Below are 22174 nucleotides of genomic sequence, written 5' to 3'. Positions count from 1 at the left end.
CAACCCTAAGTGCAGGTGGAAAAAGTATGTGAACCCCTAGACATTGGAGGTGTTGGTTACAGCTGCCCTGCTATTATATATATATATATATATATATATATATAACAAAATTGTCTATAAATGGAGAAAGTTCAGCACTGCTGCTACTCTCCCTAGGAGTGGCCGTCCTGTAAAGATGACTGCAAGAGCACAGCGCAGACTGCTTAATGAGGTGAAGAAGAATCCTAGAGTGTTAGCTAAAAACTTACAAAAGTCTCTGGCATATGCTAACATCCCTGTTAGCGAATCTACGATACGTAAAACACTAAACAAGAATGGATTTCATGGGAGGATACCACAGAGGAAGCCACTGCTGTCCAAAAAAACCATTGCTGCACGTTCACAGTTTGCACAAGAGCACCTGGATGTTCCACAGCAGTACTGGCAAAATATTGTGTGGACAGATGAAACCAAAGTTTAGTCGTTTGGAAGAAACACACAACACTATGTGTGGAGAAAAAGAGGCACAGCACACCAACATCAAAACCTCATCCCAACTGTGAAGTATGGTGGTGGGGGCATCATGGTTTGGGGCTGCTTTGCTGAGTCAGGGCCTGGACAGATTGCCATCATCGAAGGAAAAATGAAGTTTATCAAGACATTTTGCAGGAGAACTTAAGGCCATCTGTCCACCAGCTGAAGCTCAACAGAAGTATAGAAGTAAATCAACAGAATGGCTTAACCAGAAGAAAATACGCCTTCTGGAGTGGCCCAGTCAGAGTCCTGACCTCAACCCGATTGAGATGCTGTGGCATGACCTCAAGAAAGCAATTCACACCAGACATCCCAAGAATATTGCTGAACTGGAACAGTTCTGTAAAAAGGAATGGTCAAGAATTACTCCTGACCGTTGTGCACGTCTGATCTGCAACTACAGGAAACGTTTGGTTGAAGTTATTGCTGCCAAAGGAGGTTCAACCACTTATTAAGTCCAAGGGTTCACATACTTTTTCCACCTGCACTGTGAATGTTTACATGGTGTGTTCAATAAAAACATGGTAACATTTAATTCTTTGTGTGTTATTAGTTTAAGCAGACTGTGATTGTCTATTGTTGTGACTTAGATGAAGATCAGATCACATTTTATGACCAATTTGTGCAGAAATCGATATCATTCCAAAGGGTTCACATACTTTTTCTTGCAACTGTACATGTGAATGTTAAAAAGCAGAGTACATATAGATGAATAGTACAATCTTAATCATGTAAACCTTTGAAACAAAAGATAAATTACCATATTTCCTGTTCCATAAGATGCACTTTTTCCCCCCAAAAGTGGTGGGGAAAAAAACAGCAGTGAGTCTTAAAAAGCGAATACTAGTAAGCGCTTCCATTGTGGAAGAGCTCACTAGTACACAGTAGGACCAGGGAGAGGTGAATACAGCACTCCTTAGGCTGACTGCACCATTTGCTTCTGCTGGCACCACGCGCTGACACGACATCGCACAGCGTAAGCATGCACTATGACCCAACGTTGTGTGACGTCAGATCACAGCACAATGTGTGGCGCCGGCATAAGTCAACTAGAGAGTGGTGAGTGCAGGAAGAGGCACAGGGTCTGCGAGTGGCAGTGCCTTCCAAAGCAAGAGAGGCAAGGTAATTTATTTATTGTGTCTCTTATCTGGGGGTCTGATCTGAAGTCTGATGAGCAATGGGGGTCTGATATAAGGTCTGATGAAGATTGGGGGTTTTATTTGGGGTTCTGAGGAAAGATATATTTCTTCTTATTTTCCTCCTCTAAAACCTAGGTGCATCTTATCGTGCAGGAAATATGGTACTTCATTGACCAGAGCTGCTTATCTGCCATAAAGGAAGAAATACTGAATAGATGGATCGCGTTAAAGCAGTTTCATTTGGAGCTCATACAAGTTGCGGCTGTCAGCGGAATTTCTATTAAAAGTGAAAAGACAAATGACACTTTACCTATATAACTGAATGCATGGTTGACCATTAAAACACACCATTCCTAAATATGAAATTACACACTCAAGGGATGTCTCGAGTCAAGGTTCGAGACACTTCAGTCATGAAAAAGATTCAAGAATCAACATAATGACTAAAGCTGGGGCAAAAGGGGCAATGTCCAACACAAGGATTCTTCCAGCAACAGCTAGCAATCTCTGCGTCTTGCAACATCCCCTTAGGTTCTGTATTAAACATAACAGTGTCTTACTTTAGCCCGGAGTGCTCCTTTAAGAGCAGAGTATATGTACAACGATGTGCAGAAAACCAAAGCACCACAGCCTTTGCCAGTCCTCTTTTTTTCATGCTCGGTTTGATAAATGAAGAGAAAGCAGACTTTTGATACGTTTCCGTGAGTTACCTAGTATATTTAATGGTCCCTAAATGATATACCTGGTAATAAGCACAACAGGGGAGGCCAGGAGGATGAATGGCATGTCGTAATTGCATGGTAAAAATAGTGCAGAAAATAATTAACCTCGGGCAGTCAAGCATGGAGGGTGTGTAATTAATGAGAATAAATGGACAGGAATGAGAGTGATAAACGTGGATGATGAGTGGAGGTTAACTGTCGAGATGGCAATAGGGATTACTTTATTACCTTCACTGGGCTGCTCCTCTGCATCCTCCTCGGCTGCTTCTTTTTGTGGCTTTGGTTTTGAAAACATGTGGTCATTTAGTTCTTTAGGAATTCTACAAAGCAAAATTAAAATAATGTTTTTTAAAAGTCCCTTTTTGGATGGTTTAATCAAATTAAATATATATTAGCACCATCACATATTCCAAAGATGGTGCAACAAGGATCATCACTAACAACCCCATTATAAAAGCACACAATTACAATATTGCTGGTACAACAAACAGCACATTGTTTTACTATTTAGCTTTTAAATGGTTAAAGGGAACCGGTCAGAAACCAGGGCAGCATGAAATCCTGACAGGCTTACTGGTTACAAACAATTATGTTTAACCCCTTCCAGACAATTTTTCACCATCCAGACATGGTCAAATTTAGCAAATATGACGTGTCACTTTAAGTGATAACAACTTTGGAATGCTTTTACTTATTCAACCAATTCTGAGAATGTTTTTGCATGATACATCATACTCCATGTTAGTGGCAAATTTGAGTCAATAAGAGCTCCTTCCCTCTGTAAACCCTTTAGATGCGGCGGTCAGCATTGACCGCGACATCTAAGGGGTTAAGCAGTCAGCATCAGATTTCATTAATGTCAGCAGATAAAGCAGGGGTCTGGCTTCAGCCAGGCACTGTTGCTTGCTGGTTGAGCGAATGCAGCAATGTGCCCTCTCGATCAGTGCGCTATACATGTATGGCACTTGTTGGGAATGGACTTCTTGCTGCTCCATACATCTACATTTCGGGAGGGGTTAAAAGCATAGTCCAAAGGGGTTGCCCCATGACCACTTATCCCCTATCCACAGAATTGGGGATAAGCGTCTGATCAGCGGGACTCCCCTAGTTTGAAAGGAGAGGAACACCATTCAACTCTATGGACTGCCAGAGATAGCGAAGCACTTGGACTGTGCAATCTCTGGCAGTCCCATAGAGGACTCCAACTTAGACATTTATCCGGCTCCCAGGGAAAACCACCTCAGATGCCATGGTCACAACTGACCACGGCAACAGAGGGTTTAAATGTCTGCAATAGTTATTGCCAATTGCAGAAATTAACTCTATGTGTCTGCTGTTTGAAACATCAGAAACTTGGAGGCTATGGTGCCCACTCCACTCGCAAACCGGTGCCATTTTTGAACCCCAGAATTCAGCTGTACATGTATGCTGGCGGTCTTAAAGGAATTAAAGAAGTTTTGGCAATTATATGACACTTAAAGGGATTCGGTCACCAGATTTAACCCTATTAAGCTAGCGGACATTAGCGATGTGCTAATGTCAGCTAAACCTAACTAGCCTATTCCTACTTTTATCTATGCCCCTGTTACGCCAGAAATCTAACTTTTATAATATGCCAATTAGCCTCTAGGAGCAAAGGGGGGGGGGCGTTGTTCCTGCTCCTAGAGGCTTTGTTCTCCCACCTTTGTCGCCTCCCTCCAAGTCCTGATTGAGAGGGCCAGGCAGCGCTAGCTAGCTTAATAGGGTTAAATCTGGTGACAGAAACCCTTTAAAGGGTTTACCCAGGCTCCCCCACTGAAAAGCAGTTTCTAGCTGCCACTGTCACCGGAAACAAATTAGTGGACAGACAAAGCAGAAGGCTCTCCACTCTGTAGTGTCCATGTTGGCATACTGCACTTTAGCTGCTATTTCCAAAATTGTTTTTACTGCTCTTGAAGAGCATGAAACAAGAACCTCTTTCATCTGAGGCAATTTTGATACAGGAGGACCAACATCTCATGTAAGGCTAGATTTCCCACCAAATTGTTATAAGGACCAAAAACCTGATTCATTTATGGAAACCTCCAGAAAAAAAAGTCAACAAAAGAGAAGGTTGTGCCTACATGAAACCTGAAGAACCTTCCATATCTAGTACATTATCTCTCACCCATCACCAAGGAAAAACTATTAAAACACACAAAGAAAAATAAGTGGGGCACTCATTGCAGATAAAAGGTCTAAAAAATCTTGTGGGATGTCCGTCATTTGCTTCACTGCACAAGCACATACCAGTAGGACAAGTTCACACTACAGTTAGTTGTTCAGTTATTTCCATTAGTTATTGTCAGCCAAAACCAGGTGTGGGTCAAAAGCACAGAACAGGTGCAGATCTTTCCATTACACCTGATCTCTGAGTAGGCTTCACTACTGGTTTTGGCTGACAATAACTAATGGAAATAACTGAAGTGTGAACTTGGAGCAGGTGAACAATAGATTACAAAACCTACTTAAGAGGTCATGCTGTTCTGGAAATCTGTACATAGTGTTCTTTCACAGTTCCTGCAGGACACCAATGAAGTCTCCCACCACAACAGTTTTAAAAATGCCAAACATTTCCGAAGACGTGCTTTTATGTTTTATTAATGGTTACACATATGTGTATGAACATTGTGATGTGGTGTAATTTCCATTTCAATCTAATATATAATAACTCATGGCATGTGTAAAGAACAGGACAATGTACAAATGTTCAGACCCCAAAAGTGTTCAAGTATGCAGTCTAAGTATATGAAAATTAAAAACTAATTACATGCAGAGATCCAAGCACAAGATACAAATGAATACAGTCCCAAACCTACAATGCCATCTAGAAGAAAACAACCTGAACGTGATACCAGTAGTTTACTTTAGACGATCCACATGCACACAGAGAGTAGCATGCCAAAATAGGTCCGATGATATGACAAATAGCTTATAAATGTGAAGTCCACGTAATATAAGAATGCAAAGTTAATAAAATGGTTGGTTATCATGCCGCTTAACTGCTTTGTGATAATGAGAAAAAGAAAAATAATCTAATTATTGTACTTGCTGTATACTCCTTTGGAATCAATGTAAAAGGGCACAGCATGGCAGACATAGGACTTGCACAAGGAAGAGGTCACTAGGTTGAAACAATTGTTGGCTCTGTCCAGCAGGCCATACTGTTACCACAAACAGTATGCTAATCAGTTTGTATCCAAACCACTAGCAAGACAGGTACAACCAGAATAAGGCTACTTTCCCACCGATGCACGGACATCCGGCTGCCTGATCTGGCAGAAAATGCCAGGAATCGGCAGAATGCAGTGGTTTGTGTATGGCAAATTCTCTGCATTTTTGCCATAATGCAACCAGATCTCCACCGGACCCCATTATAGTTAATTGGGCCAGCGGGCATACTGTCTGCATCTGGCAGTACCAGCATGGCAGAATCACACAGCACCATGAGATGTCCTAAAGAAGTCCTAGAGGGTGGGAACAAGTCTAAAAGGAAGATGGTGCCATGTGAACCACCAGAGAATGCCATGGAATGTATTTGGTAGAACCTGGAGAAGGTATACACAGAGGCTCTGGTTGCAGCTTGGCAGACCTACCCCTCGACAAGTAGGATGCCTGTATTGCAGAACTAATCCAGTATGGAATGGTCACCTTGGAAAATGGAGGACCCTTCCACAGACCCTTAGGATAACAATTAATCAGACTGCCTCACCAACTCAGAGGCAAGGTAGAGAAACAACTGCCCTGACAGAATCAAGACAGTGAAGAGAGCACTCCTATGGGTAAGATTAGAAAGGACAGAAAGAAGGAAAGACAATGCGGGAGATTTATTAAAACTGGTGTAAGGGAAAAGTGGCTTAGTTGCCCATGGCAATCAATCAGGTGGCACCTTTTATTTTCACATCTTTAGAAAAGAAAAAGTAGAATCTGATTGGCTGCCATGGGCAACTAAGTCCGGTTTCATTTACACAAATTTTGATAAATTTCCCGTATCTATTCAGATGAAAGTCACAGGCCACCTTCAGAGGGAAGGAGGGAACTGGAAGCGGAACTACCGTACCTTGTCCACAATAAGAGAGGGGGATTTGCATGGCAAAAAAAATTTGGACTGGAAGGCTAGTGGCCATTGGAATAAGATGGATAGAGCGGAGATTTGTTTTTTAGAGAAGCAAGGCTAAATACTTCCTCCAAAAAGGATTCTGGGGCTGGAGCAGACAGACAAAAGGGATGAAAACTGTGCTGGTTACAAAAGCAGAAAAAGTCTTCCTAGTGTGATAATAGATCTTAGTGGATTAAGGCTTCTGTGCCTTTTGTATAGTCTGGATGACACACTCAAAGTTCACAGGATATCAGGACAGTGGGAAAGGAGGTCGGGCCAGAGAGGAAGGTGCAACAGCATGTCTGCCACCAACGAAAGAGGATGGAATAGCAAGCAAGGTCAGTCGGGAGCCATCAGGATGGCAAGAATCCTTGTGTTTTGAAATTTGTGAGGGTCCAAGACAGGAGAGGAAGAAGAGGGTCGAGATCCAAAGGGAGAACTTCTCCCAGGGACGAAGCAAAGGCATCTACTGTGAGGGCCAGGGGATCAAGAGCCTTTGCATTGTAAGCAAAAACCTTGTGGATCAGTCATAAAGGGAAAAGATCCACATATGTGGTGCCCCAACACTGATACAGTGGGAGGAAGACCACTGGAAGGAGTGATCACCCCACCAGCTGGTGACTGGGAAAATCCTCTGCCCAGTGATCCACTCTGGAAACGTGGGCCACTGAAAGGGCAGGGCCATTCCCTTCCACCCAAAATTGGATCCTGGATATCTCCTAGCATACAGCATGGCTCCAGGTTCTGCACTGGCGATTCATGAGTGTCCAACTCGCCATGAAAACAGCAGTATGGGACATAGCACTATTGCAGTCTATGGTAGAAGTGATCGAATGATCAACATATAAAAAAGTATCCAGCAATGTCACTATTGTGGATATTGTAACATTTAAAAAACCTCCAAACAAAATAAAAATGCTAAAAAATGGTATCAGTGAAAACTACAGCTCACCCCTCAAATTTTTTTCTTCAATATCTTTTCTTTTTAAAACAATTAAAACATAACAAAAACCACACTATGAACACTGTAAACCATCCGACTATATTTGATTTTATTTATATACATTTGAGGAATTCATTGTTTTAAATTCATTTCCTAAGTGCCATTAAATAGTGCGAAGAACTTATAATACAGCTTTTTCAAACATTACAGTTTTATCAGTATGTTGAATGATTTTACTTTGCTCACAGAAAAAAAAATACCACGGCAATGTATGTTTTGGGTCGTCGTTATGTTGGAAGAAGCGATGACCCAGACCATGTTTTGCTGCAGACTGCCTAAAAGGGTTCTCTCAACTCACACTTTCCTGCTACTCTGTGGGCCTGTTTCTGAGCTGTAGCGGCGCGTGGCTTCTCCCCTTGACTGACAGCAGAGACCAGCAGAGCTTTCATCAAGAAAACCTGCCTCTATGTGCACACTTCCGAGGATGCAAATGTCTTAGAATTGTTAGCAGCCTCAGACCTTGGTAGATTGTGACAGCCAACTTTGTGCCAGAGAACTTACACGTACAGCCATCTACTTAGCTCAAGACTGCACACCGTTATCTATATCTATCTATATCTACAGCCCAGGGCGCTGTCAGAAGGGGGGCGCCGGCAGGAGATGAGCGCTGCGCTTCCATTGTGGAAGAGCTCACTCATCTCCAAAGTCATCTCATCTGTATCGCTGTCCTCAGGACAGCAATACAAATGTCTGTAATGCGGCAGGGCAGGGAGATGTGTGCCCCCTCCCTGTTCCTCTGATAGGCTGCCGGCCTAGTGCTGGCAGCCTATCAGAGGCCGATGCAGGCGGCGCGATGACGTCATCGCACCGCCTGAGCCAGCGAGGGACACAGGCCGGAAGAGGCCTGCATCGCATCCTGGAGGAGGTAAGTATACGTTTATTTTTTTATATGTAAAAATGACAATCCTGGCACATAAGGTGGGCTGCTGGGCTGGCACAGATATAAGGGAGGCTGCTGGCACATAAGGGGGGCTGCTGGGCTGGAACAGACATAAGGGGGGCTGCTGGCACATGATAGGGGGGCTGCTGGCACATGATAGGGGGGCTGCTGGCACATGATAGGGGGGCATCTATGGGGGCACATCTTACTGGTACATGATTGGGGGGCATCTATTGGGGCACTTATTACTGGCACATTATTGGGTGGCACTATAGGGACATCTACAGAGGCTAAAAAGAAGGGGTATTTTATATAGGGGCTCTGTATAGGGGCATTTTATACTGGGGAGGGAAGGAAGGGGCCAGGCCAGGCTGTGCTGCCCATGTGTGGACTAGGGCGGCGGCGGCCGTGGGCACTGGCAGCCTGGCTGTCACTGGCAATTTTACTTGCATCCCTGTTCTCTAAATGGGCGGTCCTAGGGGTGGGAAGGGGTGAGTTCCACCACCTTTTCTCTGAGAAAAAAAGATATAGAAAAAAAATAAATAAATATATATATATATATATATATATATATATATATATATATATATATATATATATATATATATATATATACACATATACATACATACACACACACACACACACACACACAGTGGGGGAAATAATTATTTGACCCCTCACTGATTTTGTAAGTTTGTCCAATGACAAAGAAATGAAAAGTCTCAGAACAGTATCATTTCAATGGTAGGTTTATTGTAACAGTGGCAGATAGCACATCAAAAGGAAAATCGAAAAAATAACTTTAAATAAAAGATAGCAACTGATTTGCATTTCATTGAGTGAAATAAGTATTTGAACCCCTACCAACCATTAAGAGTTCTGGCTCCCACAGAGTGGTTAGACACTTCTACTCAATTAGTCACCCTCATTAAGGACACATGTCTTAACTAGTCACCTGTATAAAAGACACCTGTCCACAGAATCAATCAATCAAGCAGACTCCAAACTCTCCAACATGGGAAAGACCAAAGAGCTGTCCAAGGATGTCAGAGACAAAATTGTAGACCTGCACAAGGCTGGAATGGGCTACAAAACCATTAGCAAGAAGCTGGGAGAGAAGGTGACAACTGTTGGTGCGATTGTTCGAAAATGGAAGGAGCACAAAATGACCATCAATCGACCTCGCTCTGGGGCTCCACGCAAGATCTCACCTCGTGGGGTGTCAATGGTTCTGAGAAAGGTGAAAAAGCATCCTAGAACTACACGGGAGGAGTTAGTTAATGACCTCAAATTAGCAGGGACCACAGTCACCAAGAAAACCATTGGAAACACATTACACCGCAATGGATTAAAATCCTGCAGGGCTCGCAAGGTCCCCCTGCTCAGGAAGGCACATGTGCAGGCCCATCTGAAGTTTGCCAATGAACACCTGAATGATTCAGAGAGTGACTGGGAGAAGGTGCTGTGGTCTGATGAGACCAAAATAGAGCTCTTTGGCATTAACTCAACTCGCTGTGTTTGGAGGAAGAAAAATGCTGCCTATGACCCCCAAAACACCGTCCCCACCGTCAAGCAAGGGGGTGGAAACATTTTGCTTTGGGGGTGTTTTTCTGCTAAGGGCACAGGACAACTTATTCGCATAAACGGGAAAATGGACGGAGCCATGTATCGTGAAATCCTGAGCGACAACCTCCTTCCCTCTGCCAGGAAACTGAAAATGGGTCGTGGATGGGTGTTCCAGCACGACAATGACCCAAAACATACAGCAAAGGCAACAAAGGAGTGGCTCAAGAAGAAGCACATTAAGGTCATGGAGTGGCCTAGTCAGTCTCCGGACCTTAATCCAATCGAAAACCTATGGAGGGAGCTCAAGCTCAGAGTTGCACAGAGACAGCCTCGAAACCTTAGGGATTTAGAGATGATCTGCAAAGAGGAGTGGACCAACATTCCTCCTAAAATGTGCGCAAACTTGGTCATCAATTACAAGAAACGTTTGACCTCTGTGCTTGCAAACAAGGGTTTTTCCACCAAGTATTAAGTCTTTTTTTGTTAGAGGGTTCAAATACTTATTTCACTCAATGAAATGCAAATCAGTTGCTATCTTTTATTTAAAGTTATTTTTTCGATTTTCCTTTTGATGTGCTATCTGCCACTGTTACAATAAACCTACCATTGAAATGATACTGTTCTGAGACTTTTCATTTCTTTGTCATTGGACAAACTTACAAAATCAGTGAGGGGTCAAATAATTATTTCCCCCACTGTATGTATGTATGTATGTATGTATGTATGTATGTATGTATGTATATATATATATATATATATATATATATTTTTTTTTTTATTATTTTTTTTTATTTATTACAGACCAAAAGTTTGGACACACCTTCTCATTCAAAGAGTTTTCTTTATTTTCATGACTATGAAGGCATCAAAACTATGAATTAACACATGTGGAATTATATACATAAACAAGTGTGAAACAACTGAAAATATGTCATATTCTAGGTTCTTCAAAGTAGCCACCTTTTGCTTTGATTACTGCTTTGCACACTCTTGGCATTCTCTTGATTAGCTTCAAGAGGTAGTCCCCTGAAATGGTTTTCACTTCACAGGTGTGCCCTGTCAGGTTTAATAAGTGGGATTTCTTGCCTTATAAATGGGGTTGGGACCATCAGTTGCGTTGAGGAGAAGTCAGGTGGATACACAGCTGATAGTCCTACTGAATAGACTGTTAGAATTTGTATTATGGCAAGAAAAAAGCAGCTAACAGTCTATTCAGTAGGCCTATCAGCACATCTGGGACATCATGTCTCATTCCATCCACCAACACCACAGACTGTCCAGGAGTTGTCTGATTCTTTACTCCAGGTCTGGGAGCAGATCCCTCAGGAGAACAGCTCATCAGGAGCATGCACAGGCGTTGTAGGGAGGTCATACAGGCACGTGGAGGCCACACACACTACTGAGCCTCATTTCCTTGTCTTGAGGCATTTCCAATGAAGTTGGATCAGTGAATATCATTCCAAATCCAGACCTCCATGGAATATTAATTTTGATTTGATCATTTTTATGTTTTATTGTTCTCAACACATTCCGCTACGTAATGAATAAAGTTTTGCAACTGGAATATTTCATTCATTGGGATCTAGGATGTGGTATTTTAGTGTTCTCTATTTTTTTGGAGCAGTGTAGTTGGTTGGAGCAAAGCTCATTGTCCGTCTCCTGATATGGTTACCAGGAGACAGATAAAATCGCTCTGCCAGGAGCTTAGGAAACTGAGGTCAAACCCGAAGCTTCCCTACAGTCATCTTTCAAAAGAGGACAGCAGGCACTTGCGATGTGTTTTACAAGTTCACGGCTACTCGTGCAAGCCCCGAACCTGTTCTACTTTATCCTGGTAGCATAACTGTATAGAACAGCTTCAGGGCTGCAGAACATGCCCTAGAGCTGTTCTATAAGAGGAACGAGGTGGCAGGGTGCAGGAGCTAAAACAAGAATCCATGCGAGGTGGCCAGGGATGTGAGCCAAGACAATACAGAGAGGTGGATGGCAGTGAATGCAGCGGCCTCTGTGTGTGCCCGCTTATACTATTACCAGCCACCGCAAGTGCATTCCAGTGGTGGCAGTAACACAGACATGAGCATGGTCTAAAAGGAGGCATTACGAAAGAAATAAAGAAAACACATTAGAAATACAAATCTGATTATACACCAGATAAGTATTACTGTAAATGTGTCTCATCTGACCAAAGGACATGCTTCCAGTATGCCTAATCTTTCTCCAGGTTCTCCTTAGCGTACTTCAGTCTGGCTTAAAGGTGTCTTTCCGCAGAAGTGGAGTTTTTCTTGTTCTGCAACCTCACAATCATTCCTGTGCAGGGCTCTAGTGATTTTACTTTTTTGGACAATGTCTGACTTGGCTAAGTCATTGAACAGTGTCTTGGCAGTTCTTCTGGTGTCTTTAGACACCTCTCACTAGTTTTCTTTCCAGGGCCTTTGAAATCTTGCGCTCCCTACCTCTGCCAAGCTTGTTCTGTATTTCTTGATAATACTTCTCACTCCAGTTCTTGACACTTGGAAACACACACTGTTATAACTTTGTATATCCTTCTCCTGCTTTATAAGCATCAATGATTCTTTTTCTCAAGTCTAAACGGATTTCTTTTGCTTTTACCATGATACTCTCTCAAGTGACACCTTGAACACTTACTGGAGATTTTATACTGTATGCAAATTGGGACATAACCCAACTCAGCTATGACTTAATGATCTTTCATCATTACAAATTTAAAAGCACACCATAGAACAGCAGTGGTTCAGGCCATGGCTCAATAAAAAAGGCAGTTCTTAACCCCTTCAGCAAGGAGCCAGTTTTTGCCTTAAAGGTTTTTTTTCCACTTCAGCAAATAACTTTCTCTAAACAATAAATGCTAAGACAAGCAACTTTTGTATTGTTATCCATATTACTTCCTTTGCTGGCTGGACTTATTTTTCCATCACATTATACACCGCTCATGTCCATGGTTACGACCACCCTGTAATCCATCAGTGGTGGTAGTGCTTGCACACTATAAGAAAGCACCAGCCTATGTGCGCTCCCACAGTCCCAGTAATCAGAGAGGCCGTCATTTTTTCCTATAGTGTGCAAGCACAGCCACCTCTGTTGGATTGCAAGGTGGTCGTAACCATGGAAATGAGCAGTGTAAATTGTGACGGAAAAATGAATCCAGCCAGCAAAGGAAGCAATATGAATAACAATACATTAGTAAGTGCCTTGTATAAACTTCCTCTACATGATAAATGCCACTTACTGAAGTGAGACAACCTCTTTAAATCCCAGACTGATTTTTGCAAATCTGACATGCGTCACTTTATCTGGTAATAAATCTGGAATGCTTTTACCCATCCAAATCTAAAATTCTCTACTTTTAAGGCAGATATTGATACCTCATAATTCATAAAACATTTATTACTTAAAAGGGTTGTCTCATAATAGACAATGGGGGAATATCACTAGGGCATATCTTATAGGTGCGGGCACCTATATCAAGAACGAAGCCCCGGAAGATGGTGGCTGGAGGACTCCTGTCCGGCCACCAAGTCGACCCCCAAAGAAGTGAATGGGAGCGTACAGCGCTATTTTCGCCTTCCCCATAGAAAATGAATGGAGGGCAGCTGCACATGCGCCCTCCTTCACGTTCAGGGCTCCGCTCTCGATATAGGTGCGGGTTCCAGCGGTGGGACCCGCACCTATAAGACAATGGGGGCATATCTTAGCAATATGCCCCCCATTGTCCATGATGAGCCAACCCCTTTAAAGAGTAACTAAACCTTTATATAAAGTTTTAATATGTTACCCCTGATAAAACTATTTCTAATATACTTTATTAAACAATTTTGCAATTTTTATTATACTTTCACTTCCCTAAAGCACTCCATTCACTGTGCGCTTAAAACTCAGCGGTGTATGAAGTATGTAGTGTGAAATTTAAGAATATGGCCACAGCAGCACAAGGAGTACCTAAAAAATAAAATGCAATTTACAAAGAGAGTTTAAGAACATTGGAAAGGGGGAAACCACACCATGAGAATGTTGCGTTTAGAATCGAGATACATATTTGAGTTTAATACACTCTTACCTGAAGGTCTTAAAGAGGACCTTTCACTAGAATAAAACATCTAAACTAGCTATACAGACATGGAGAGCGGCGCCCAGGGATCCCCCTGCACTTACTGTTATCCCCGGGCGCCGCTCCGTTCTCCCGGTATAGCCTCCGGTATCTTCATAGTTCGGCTCCACCCATGGGAACCTGCCAACGTCTCCTTCTCCCATGCTGTAGCTCTGGCCAATCAGAGAGGCTTTTTTTTCTCTCAGGCTATGAGCTGAGCGCTGCGATTGGCCAGCGCTACAGCATGGGAGAATGAGACGCCGGCAGGTTCCCCTGGGTGGAGCCGAAAATATGAAGATACCGGAGCCTAAACTGGGAGAACGGAGCGGCGCCCAGGTATAAAAGAGTAAGTGCAGGGAGATCCCTGGGCACCGCTCTCCATGTCTGTATAGCTAGTTTAGATGTTTTATACTAGTGAAAGGTCCTCTTTAATGCCGAACTTGAACTTTTCTGCTTCTTATAGAGTTTGGGGCAGGTTCCTTCTGCCGACAGCGGATCGGAGTCAGGCTGTTTTACCAGCACCCCAATATCCCCTTGGAGGGAGGTTCTGTCTCCTACCCCCGACCTTTTCATATAAAAGGTTTAGTTACTCTTTAACATTCACCATATCTCTACTTGCATCATTTTGTAAATTGCATTTTATTTTTTAGGACGATAGAAGGCTTAGAATTTTAGAAGCATTCTTAAAATGAAGAAAATTTCCCAAACCCCCCCCCCTTTTTTTTTAGGACTAGTTCAGTTATGAAGTCAATTTGAGAGGCTTACATTAGTAGAAACCACCCATAAATGACCCCATTTTAGAAACTACTCCACTCAAGTTATTCAAAACTGACAAACTGTTAACCCTTTAAATGTTGCACAAGAATTAAAGGAAAACAGGTGAAATTTCATTCTCACTTTTTTTTGCAGATTTTCCATTTTAATCCATTTTTCCTGGACATAGCAAGGGTTAACAGCCAAACAAAACTCAATATTTATAACCCCGATTCTGCAGTTTACAGGAACACGTGGTAGTAAACTGCTGTATGTGCACACGGCAGGGCGCAGAAGGGAAGGAACACCATATGGTTTTTGGAGGGTAGATTTCAATGGAAGAATTTTAAATTGCCATGTTATATTTGATGACCCCTGATGCACCCTACAGCAGAAAATGTGATCCCATTTTGGAAACAACAGGATAAGGCTACATTCACATGACCGTATTTGTTTTGCAGTCCACAAAACAGTGATCCACAAAAAATACAGGTGACGTCCTTTTAGCATCCGTATTGCATCAGTTTTTTTGTGTGGATCCACTGTAACAATGCCTATCCTTGTCCGAAAAAAACGGTCAAGAATAGGAAATGCTGTATTTTTTTAGCAGGGGCTACAGAAAAAAAAACACAGCACGGATGCGGAAAACAAAATACATCTTATGTAGGGGTTTGTTTTTTGCTGTATGAGGTGAGGGTTTGGTACCATTTTGGGATACTTTTTGATCGTTTGGTATAACACTTTTTGTGAGACAAGGTGACCAAAAAATGGCTGTTTGGGCACAGTTTTTTATCTTTTTTTTTACAGTGTTCGGGTGGATCATGTAATATTTTTTATAGAGCCTGTCATTATGGACATGGCAATACCTAATATATTTTTTTTTTACTTAACTTTTATTTATTTATTTTTTATTATGAAAAACTTTTTTGTCCCACTGTGAGAGTTCACCTTTTGGGGGTCTGACCCCCTCTGCAATGCATTACAATACATTGTATTGTACTGCATTGTCTGTCAGTTTTCAGCCTGGGGGCTGAATCTCGAAATCTCCCGTAGGAGGCAAGCCTCGATGCCCGTGTTGGGCATCGGGCTGCTGTTCCACCAACTGAATCCACGTCACCGCAGCACAGGGACCCGATGGGGTTGGAGGCAGTGCCTGTACTCTCCACAAACCCCATGCATGCCACAATCAACATTTACTCTGGCATACAAGGGGTTAAATGTGAACATCAGTGGATTCACTGATTCCTGTGTATACAACAGGGGCTCAGCTGTCAATAATACCCAGACCCAGAGAATCGCAACTAAGGTAATAACTGAAATGGGGGGACTACAGTACCCAGAAAGAATATCAAAATTAGGGTTATTCCCTTTAGAAAAGACGACTAAAGGAAGATCTAATTACTATGTATAAATATATCAGGGGGCAGTACAGAGATCTATCCCATCATCTATTTATCCCCAGGACTGTGACTGTGACGAGGGATCCTCTGCGTCTGGAGGAAAGAAGGTTTGCACACAAACAAAGAAAAGGATTCTTTACGGTAAGAGCAGTGAGACTATGGAACTCTCTGCCTGAGGAGGTGGTGATGGTGAGTACAATAAAGGAATTCAAGAGGGGCTTGGATGTATTTCTGGAGTGTAATAATATTACAGGCTATAGCTACTAGAGGGGTCATTGATCCAGGGAGTTATCTGATTGCCTGACTGGAGTCGGGAAGGAATTTTTCTCCCCTAAAGTGAGGAAAAATTGACCTCTACCTCACAGGGTTTTTTGCCTTCCTCTGGATCAACTTGCAGGATAAAGGGTATTTTCACACTAGCGGTAGGACGGATCCGACAGGCTGTTCACCCTGTCGAATCCGTCCTGCCGCTCTGTCCCCATTGACTATAATGGGGATTGGGGCGCAGCTCCGGAGCAGCACGGCAGTGCGCGGTGAGAGGCCGCCAGACTAAAAAGTCAAACATGCAGTACTTTTAGTCAGGTGGCCTCTCGCCGTGCTGTGCCGGAGCTCTGCCCCCCGTCCCCATTATAGTCAATGGGGACGGAGCGACAGTTCGGTGGAACGGCGAAATAGCGGCAGGACGGACAGCCTGTTGGATCTGTCCTGCCGCTAGTGTGAAAGTACCCTAACAGGCCGAGCTTGATGGACAGATGTCTTTTTTCAGCCTTATAAACTATGTTACCCCTACTGCTGATCGAGTGGGCGCATGTACAGCACTGAGATTTAAGTCACGTCCATGTACAGCGCTGGTATCCTACAGGTTAACCACCCTCAGCCCCCCTAGCTTAAACACCCTTAATGACCAGGCCACTTTTTACACTTCTGACCTACACTACTTTCACCGTTTATTGCTCGGTCATGCAACTTACCACCCAAATGAATTTTACCTCCTTTTCTTCTCACTAATAGAGCTTTCATTTGGTGGTATTTCATTGCTGCTGACATTTTTACTTTTTTTGTTATTAATCGAAATTTAACGATTTTTTTGCAAAAAAATGAAATTTTTCACTTTCAGTTGTAAAATTTAGCAAAAAAAAGACATCCATATATAAATTTTTCTCTAAATTTATTGTTCTACATGTCTTTGATAAAAAAAATAAAAATGTTTGGGTAAAAGTTATAGCGTTTATAAACTATGGTACAAAAATGTGAATTTCCGCTTTTTGAAGCAGCTCTGACTTTCTGAGCACCTGTCATGTTTCCTGAGGTTCTACAATGCCCAGACCGTACAAACATCCCACAAATGACCCCATTTCGGAAAGTAGACACCCTAAGGTATTCGCTGACGGGCATAGTGAGTTTATAGAACTTTTTATTTTTTGTCACAAGTTAGCGGAAAATGATGATTTTTTTTTTCTTACAAAGTCTCATATTCCACTAATTTGTGACAAAAAATAAAAAAACTTCCATGAACTCACTATGCCCATCACGAAATACCTTGGGATGTCTTCTTTCCAAAATGGGGTCACTTGTTGGGTAGTTCTACTGCGCTGGCATTCTAGGGGCCCTAATGTGTGGTAAGTAGTTTGAAATCTAAATCTGTAAAAAATGGCCGGTGAAATCCTAAAGGTGCTCTTTGGAATGTGGGCCCCTTTGCCCACCTAGGCTGCAAAAAAGTGTCACACATCTGGTATTGCCATACTCAGGAGAAGTTGGGCAATGTGTTTTGGGGTGTCATTTTACATATACCCATGCTGGGTGAGATAAATATCTTGGTCAAATGCCAACTTTGTATAAAAAAAGATCCCGTTCGCTGGCCCTGTCAATCAACATGCGGAGGGGGCGTCTTTAGGATAGGAGGATGCGGCTGCTACCAGCAAGTAGCCGCCCTACTTTCTGGTAGCAAGGTAATTAGCATATTTTAAAAGTACGTTTTTAACAGAATCTGCTGAACCAAAATGATTAATTACAGTATGTATGCATAAATCGCAGTATAGGGATTATAAGTAACAAAAAAAAATAAAAAATAATGTTTAGTGGGGTGACAGAAGCCCTTTAAGGTGGCTAATAATATTGACCTCAGTGAATTTAGTTTCTTTTGAAATATCTGTTATAGTACGCAAATAAAAAGGATTCATGTTTTCTAAAGAAAACTAGTATACCTAGAAATGCTATGTTGAAAAATCCTTGCTCTGTTATAAAATATACGCCATGGTATACAATCTTTATGCTGTATAGAAGTATAGAATACATAGTATGAGCAGAGCTTATAGTAAATCAAAATAGGAAATATATGCAGCCAAAGGCTTCATATACACTGCCTGTCAATACACTCTAATATTTCGTTGGCCCGCCTTTAGCTTTGATTACGGCACGCATTCGCTGTGGCATTGTTTCGATAAGCTTCTGCAATGTCACAAGACTTATTTCCATCCAGTGTTGCATTCATTTTTCACCAATATCTTGCATTGATGATGGTAGAGTCTGACTGCTGCGCAAAGCCTTCTCCAGCACATCCCAAAGATTCACAATGGGGTTAAGGTCTGGACTCTGTAGTGGCCAGTCCATATGTGAAAATGATGTCTCATGCTCCCTGAACCACTCTTTCACAATTTGAGCCAGAAGAATCCTGGCATTGCCATCTTGGAATATGCCCGTGCCATCAGGGAAGAAAAAATCCATTGATGGAACAACCTGGTCATTCAGTTAGTCAGCTGACCTCATTCTTGGAGCACATACTGTTGCTGAACCTAGACCTGACCAACTGCAGCAACCCCAGATCATAGCACTGCCCCCACAGGCTTGTACAGTAGGCACTAGGCATGATGGGTGCATCACTTCATCTGCTTCTCTTCTTACCTTGATGCACCCGTCACTCTGGAACAGGGTAAATCTGGACTCAGACCACATGACCTTCTTCCATTGCTCCAGAGTCCAATCTTTATGCTCCCTAGCAAATTGAAACCTTTTTTTCTGGTTTGCCTCACTGATTAGTGGTTTTCTTACGGCTACACAGCTGTTCGGTCCCAAACGTTTAAGTGATCACGATCATTCAGGATTTTTTCCCCGCCACATTTCTTCCTAGAATACGATGGGTCCCCACTATCCTTCCAGTTTTTAACAATGCGTTGGACAGTTCTTAACCCAATTTTAGTAGTTTTTGCAATCTTCTTAGATGTTTTCTCAGCTTGATGCATGCCAGTGATTTGACCCTTCTCAAACATCTTTTCCATGACCACGAGATGTGTCTTTCACATGGTTGTTTAAGAAATGAGAAGCAACTCATTGCACCAGTTGGGGTTAAATAACCTGTTGCCAGCTGAAAGATAATCGCCCATGCAGTATTATCCAATAGGAGGCTCATAACTATTTGCTTAGTTAAATCCAGGTGGCAACTTTTTCTTTTGACAGGCAGTGTATTTCCTAATTCGATTTAAATTTACCAATTGAGACTGCTGAAGAGAACCTGAGCTTTCATCGCCGAGAGAAAGAAATGGTAAAATGACAATTCCCAACCCTTCACTTTTATGTTCAGAACATCCTTTCTCAGTTTATGTCAGAGTTAATGTCTTAATTACACTTTTCACTGAAAGCAATTATAAATATGTACCATCACACAAAGGTTTCAATAGCCTTATTTATTTTAGACCTGGAAAGGCCTCAACCGAAGAAGTTGTGTCAAATCATTAGAATTAATAAACAGCCTCTAAATCACTTCATAAACAGCCTCTAAATCACTCAGTAATCAGCCTCAGAATCTCAGTACATTGCCTAACCAAGCCAACATGTGTAGTTCCTGGCGCCCGCTCTGCCCTGAGAGCACTGAAGATCTGGGAAGGGCGACATGTTCTTTTCACCCAAAAACTATTGTGAAACATCCCAAGACTTCTTTGGCAGCCAACATCAGTTTGGGTGTGAAAAGGTGGACAAAGTGCTATTCCAAACTTGCCAACGAGTTCAGAAGCAAGTCAAAATGTTATGTCTCTGTCAGGATGTGGAAGGGATTGTAAGTTTTACACTAGTTACCCATTCTACCCAACTCAGAAAATCTACAGAGAAGTATACTGGATCAGATTTACCAAGACTTGCATTGCAGGATCCACCCACATTATAGAAAAGTGCTATAAAATCTTAATTTTCGTGCTAATTATTTGCAATAAGTGGATGTGATAAAACAGCAGAATGTGTTGTTTGTAGGTTTAAAGGGGGTTTCTGACACATTATAACTGATGACCTGGTCATCAGTATCTGATCGGTGGGGGTCAGATCCCCACCAATCAGCTGTTTGAGAAGGCTGCTGCGCTCGCAGTAGTGCCATGGCCTTCTCTCAGCTTTTCCTAGACCAGTGACGACCCGTTCATCAGAAACATGCTTTAGGCACATCTCAGCCAAATTCAGGTAAAGGGGGCTGAGTGCAATACCAAACACAGCCACTATAAAATGTGCTGCGCTGTACTTGGTAAGCACGGAGAAGGCTGCATCGCCCACAAATAGCTGACCAGAGGGGGTCCTGAGTGTTGGACCCCCACCGATCAGATACTGATTACCAATATAGAGGAGTTCAGTTTTCAGCTGTAAATTTTAGTGCATGTCCATCTGGCATAAAGCTGCTGCAGAATGGCAAGATAATAATCTGTATACTTATCTTCTGAATCATGAGTGGTTCCCCACCCGCCTCTGGATCCTGGCCTTCAGAGATGACATGGACACATGGGAACCCTGCAGCACAGGAGGACCAAGCAAGCAATGTCACAGGAGGGGAAAAAGATCGGAATGGGGAGTATTCTGCTCACTACTACTTTTTTTTTAATTTAAATGGTTATCTGCAGATTGTGCTCCAGATCCACCAAAATCTTTTGTATTGTAGATTTTCCCCACTGAAGTGAGTAAAATCCATATAATAAATTGGCATGTGGCGGGTATAAATATCTATACTGCAGTTTAATTTCCGCTTGGAAAGGTTTTTTAGCATGTGGAGGAGATTTGCTGTAATCTCAGCTCCTTTGCTGGTACTGTAATCTGCTGCAGGTTTCTAACCCGCAAATCTGGAGAGAAAATCCACAGCAATCCTGTTACAAGTGAACAAGCCCTTCGGCTACCTGCACACGGATATGGGCTGTCCTGCAGAAATTCTGTACAAATTGCTGTGCAGATTTCTGTGCCTTTCCGAACCAAATGTGTACCAACACCCACTTGTTACTTGTAGTTTTTGTTGCGGTTGATCTCACCCTCGCATTGAAATGGGTGAAATCCACACAAATGAACCGCACAAAGAATTGACATGCCGCAAAGAAAAAAAGGCAAAGTGTACAAGAGATTTGTCTAGTCTCATACACTTTGCTGGTACTGCACTACGCTGTGGTTTCGCACGAGAATCCGCAACTTGTGCAGACAGCCACCTACTGTGCATTTTAAACCTCCGAATCAATGTATTTTTATTATTTTCTTTTTATTCGAGAAAAATTATTCTTGGTGGTTTTGTTAGTTTTATTGCAGACAGAAGTACTACCATAACAACCAACTTTTGAAAATCGCAAAGAGGGACAATATATGCTGGCACGTATCGCGGCAATTTTTTTCATACTAGGCTACGCCTCTAATTCCGCCCAAAGTATAATAACTACCTCCATCAGAACTGCAGCAGCTGGGGATCGGTTAGGAGAGTATAAGTTCCTTTATTTTTTGCAGCATGTGGAGCCCCTGGGACAAGTTCTTTTCTTGCACTTCAATATCCATTATAGATATTTTAAGGTCCAAATTGCACCAAATAATAAGTTATGGTCTAATATACAGGTAGAAACCATGCAGATAGTTTAGTAAATTTATTCATGAACATTTCTGCATTAATTCCCCAGGTCCAAAAGAGGGACATTTAAGGATCAAAGAGGGACATGGGTCCAAAAGAGGGACACTTGGGAGGCATGGTACTAC

General features: G+C 42.4%; 1 protein-coding gene across 1 annotated transcript in view; it reads right to left on the bottom strand.

The window, feature by feature from the left end:
- The window catches only part of GNL2 (G protein nucleolar 2), a 78827-nt gene that overhangs the window by 3300 nt on the left and 53353 nt on the right, over positions 1–22174 (bottom strand). Inside the window, exon 14 of the mRNA XM_040424434.1 lies at positions 2603–2694. Within this exon, the coding sequence (XP_040280368.1) occupies positions 2603–2694 (92 nt within the window). The remainder of the gene's footprint in view (positions 1–2602; positions 2695–22174) is intronic.

Source organism: Bufo bufo, chromosome 3, assembly GCF_905171765.1.
Source record: "Bufo bufo chromosome 3, aBufBuf1.1, whole genome shotgun sequence".
Classification (NCBI taxonomy): Eukaryota; Metazoa; Chordata; class Amphibia; order Anura; family Bufonidae; genus Bufo; species Bufo bufo.
This window is presented reverse-complemented; position numbering and strand designations above follow the sequence as displayed.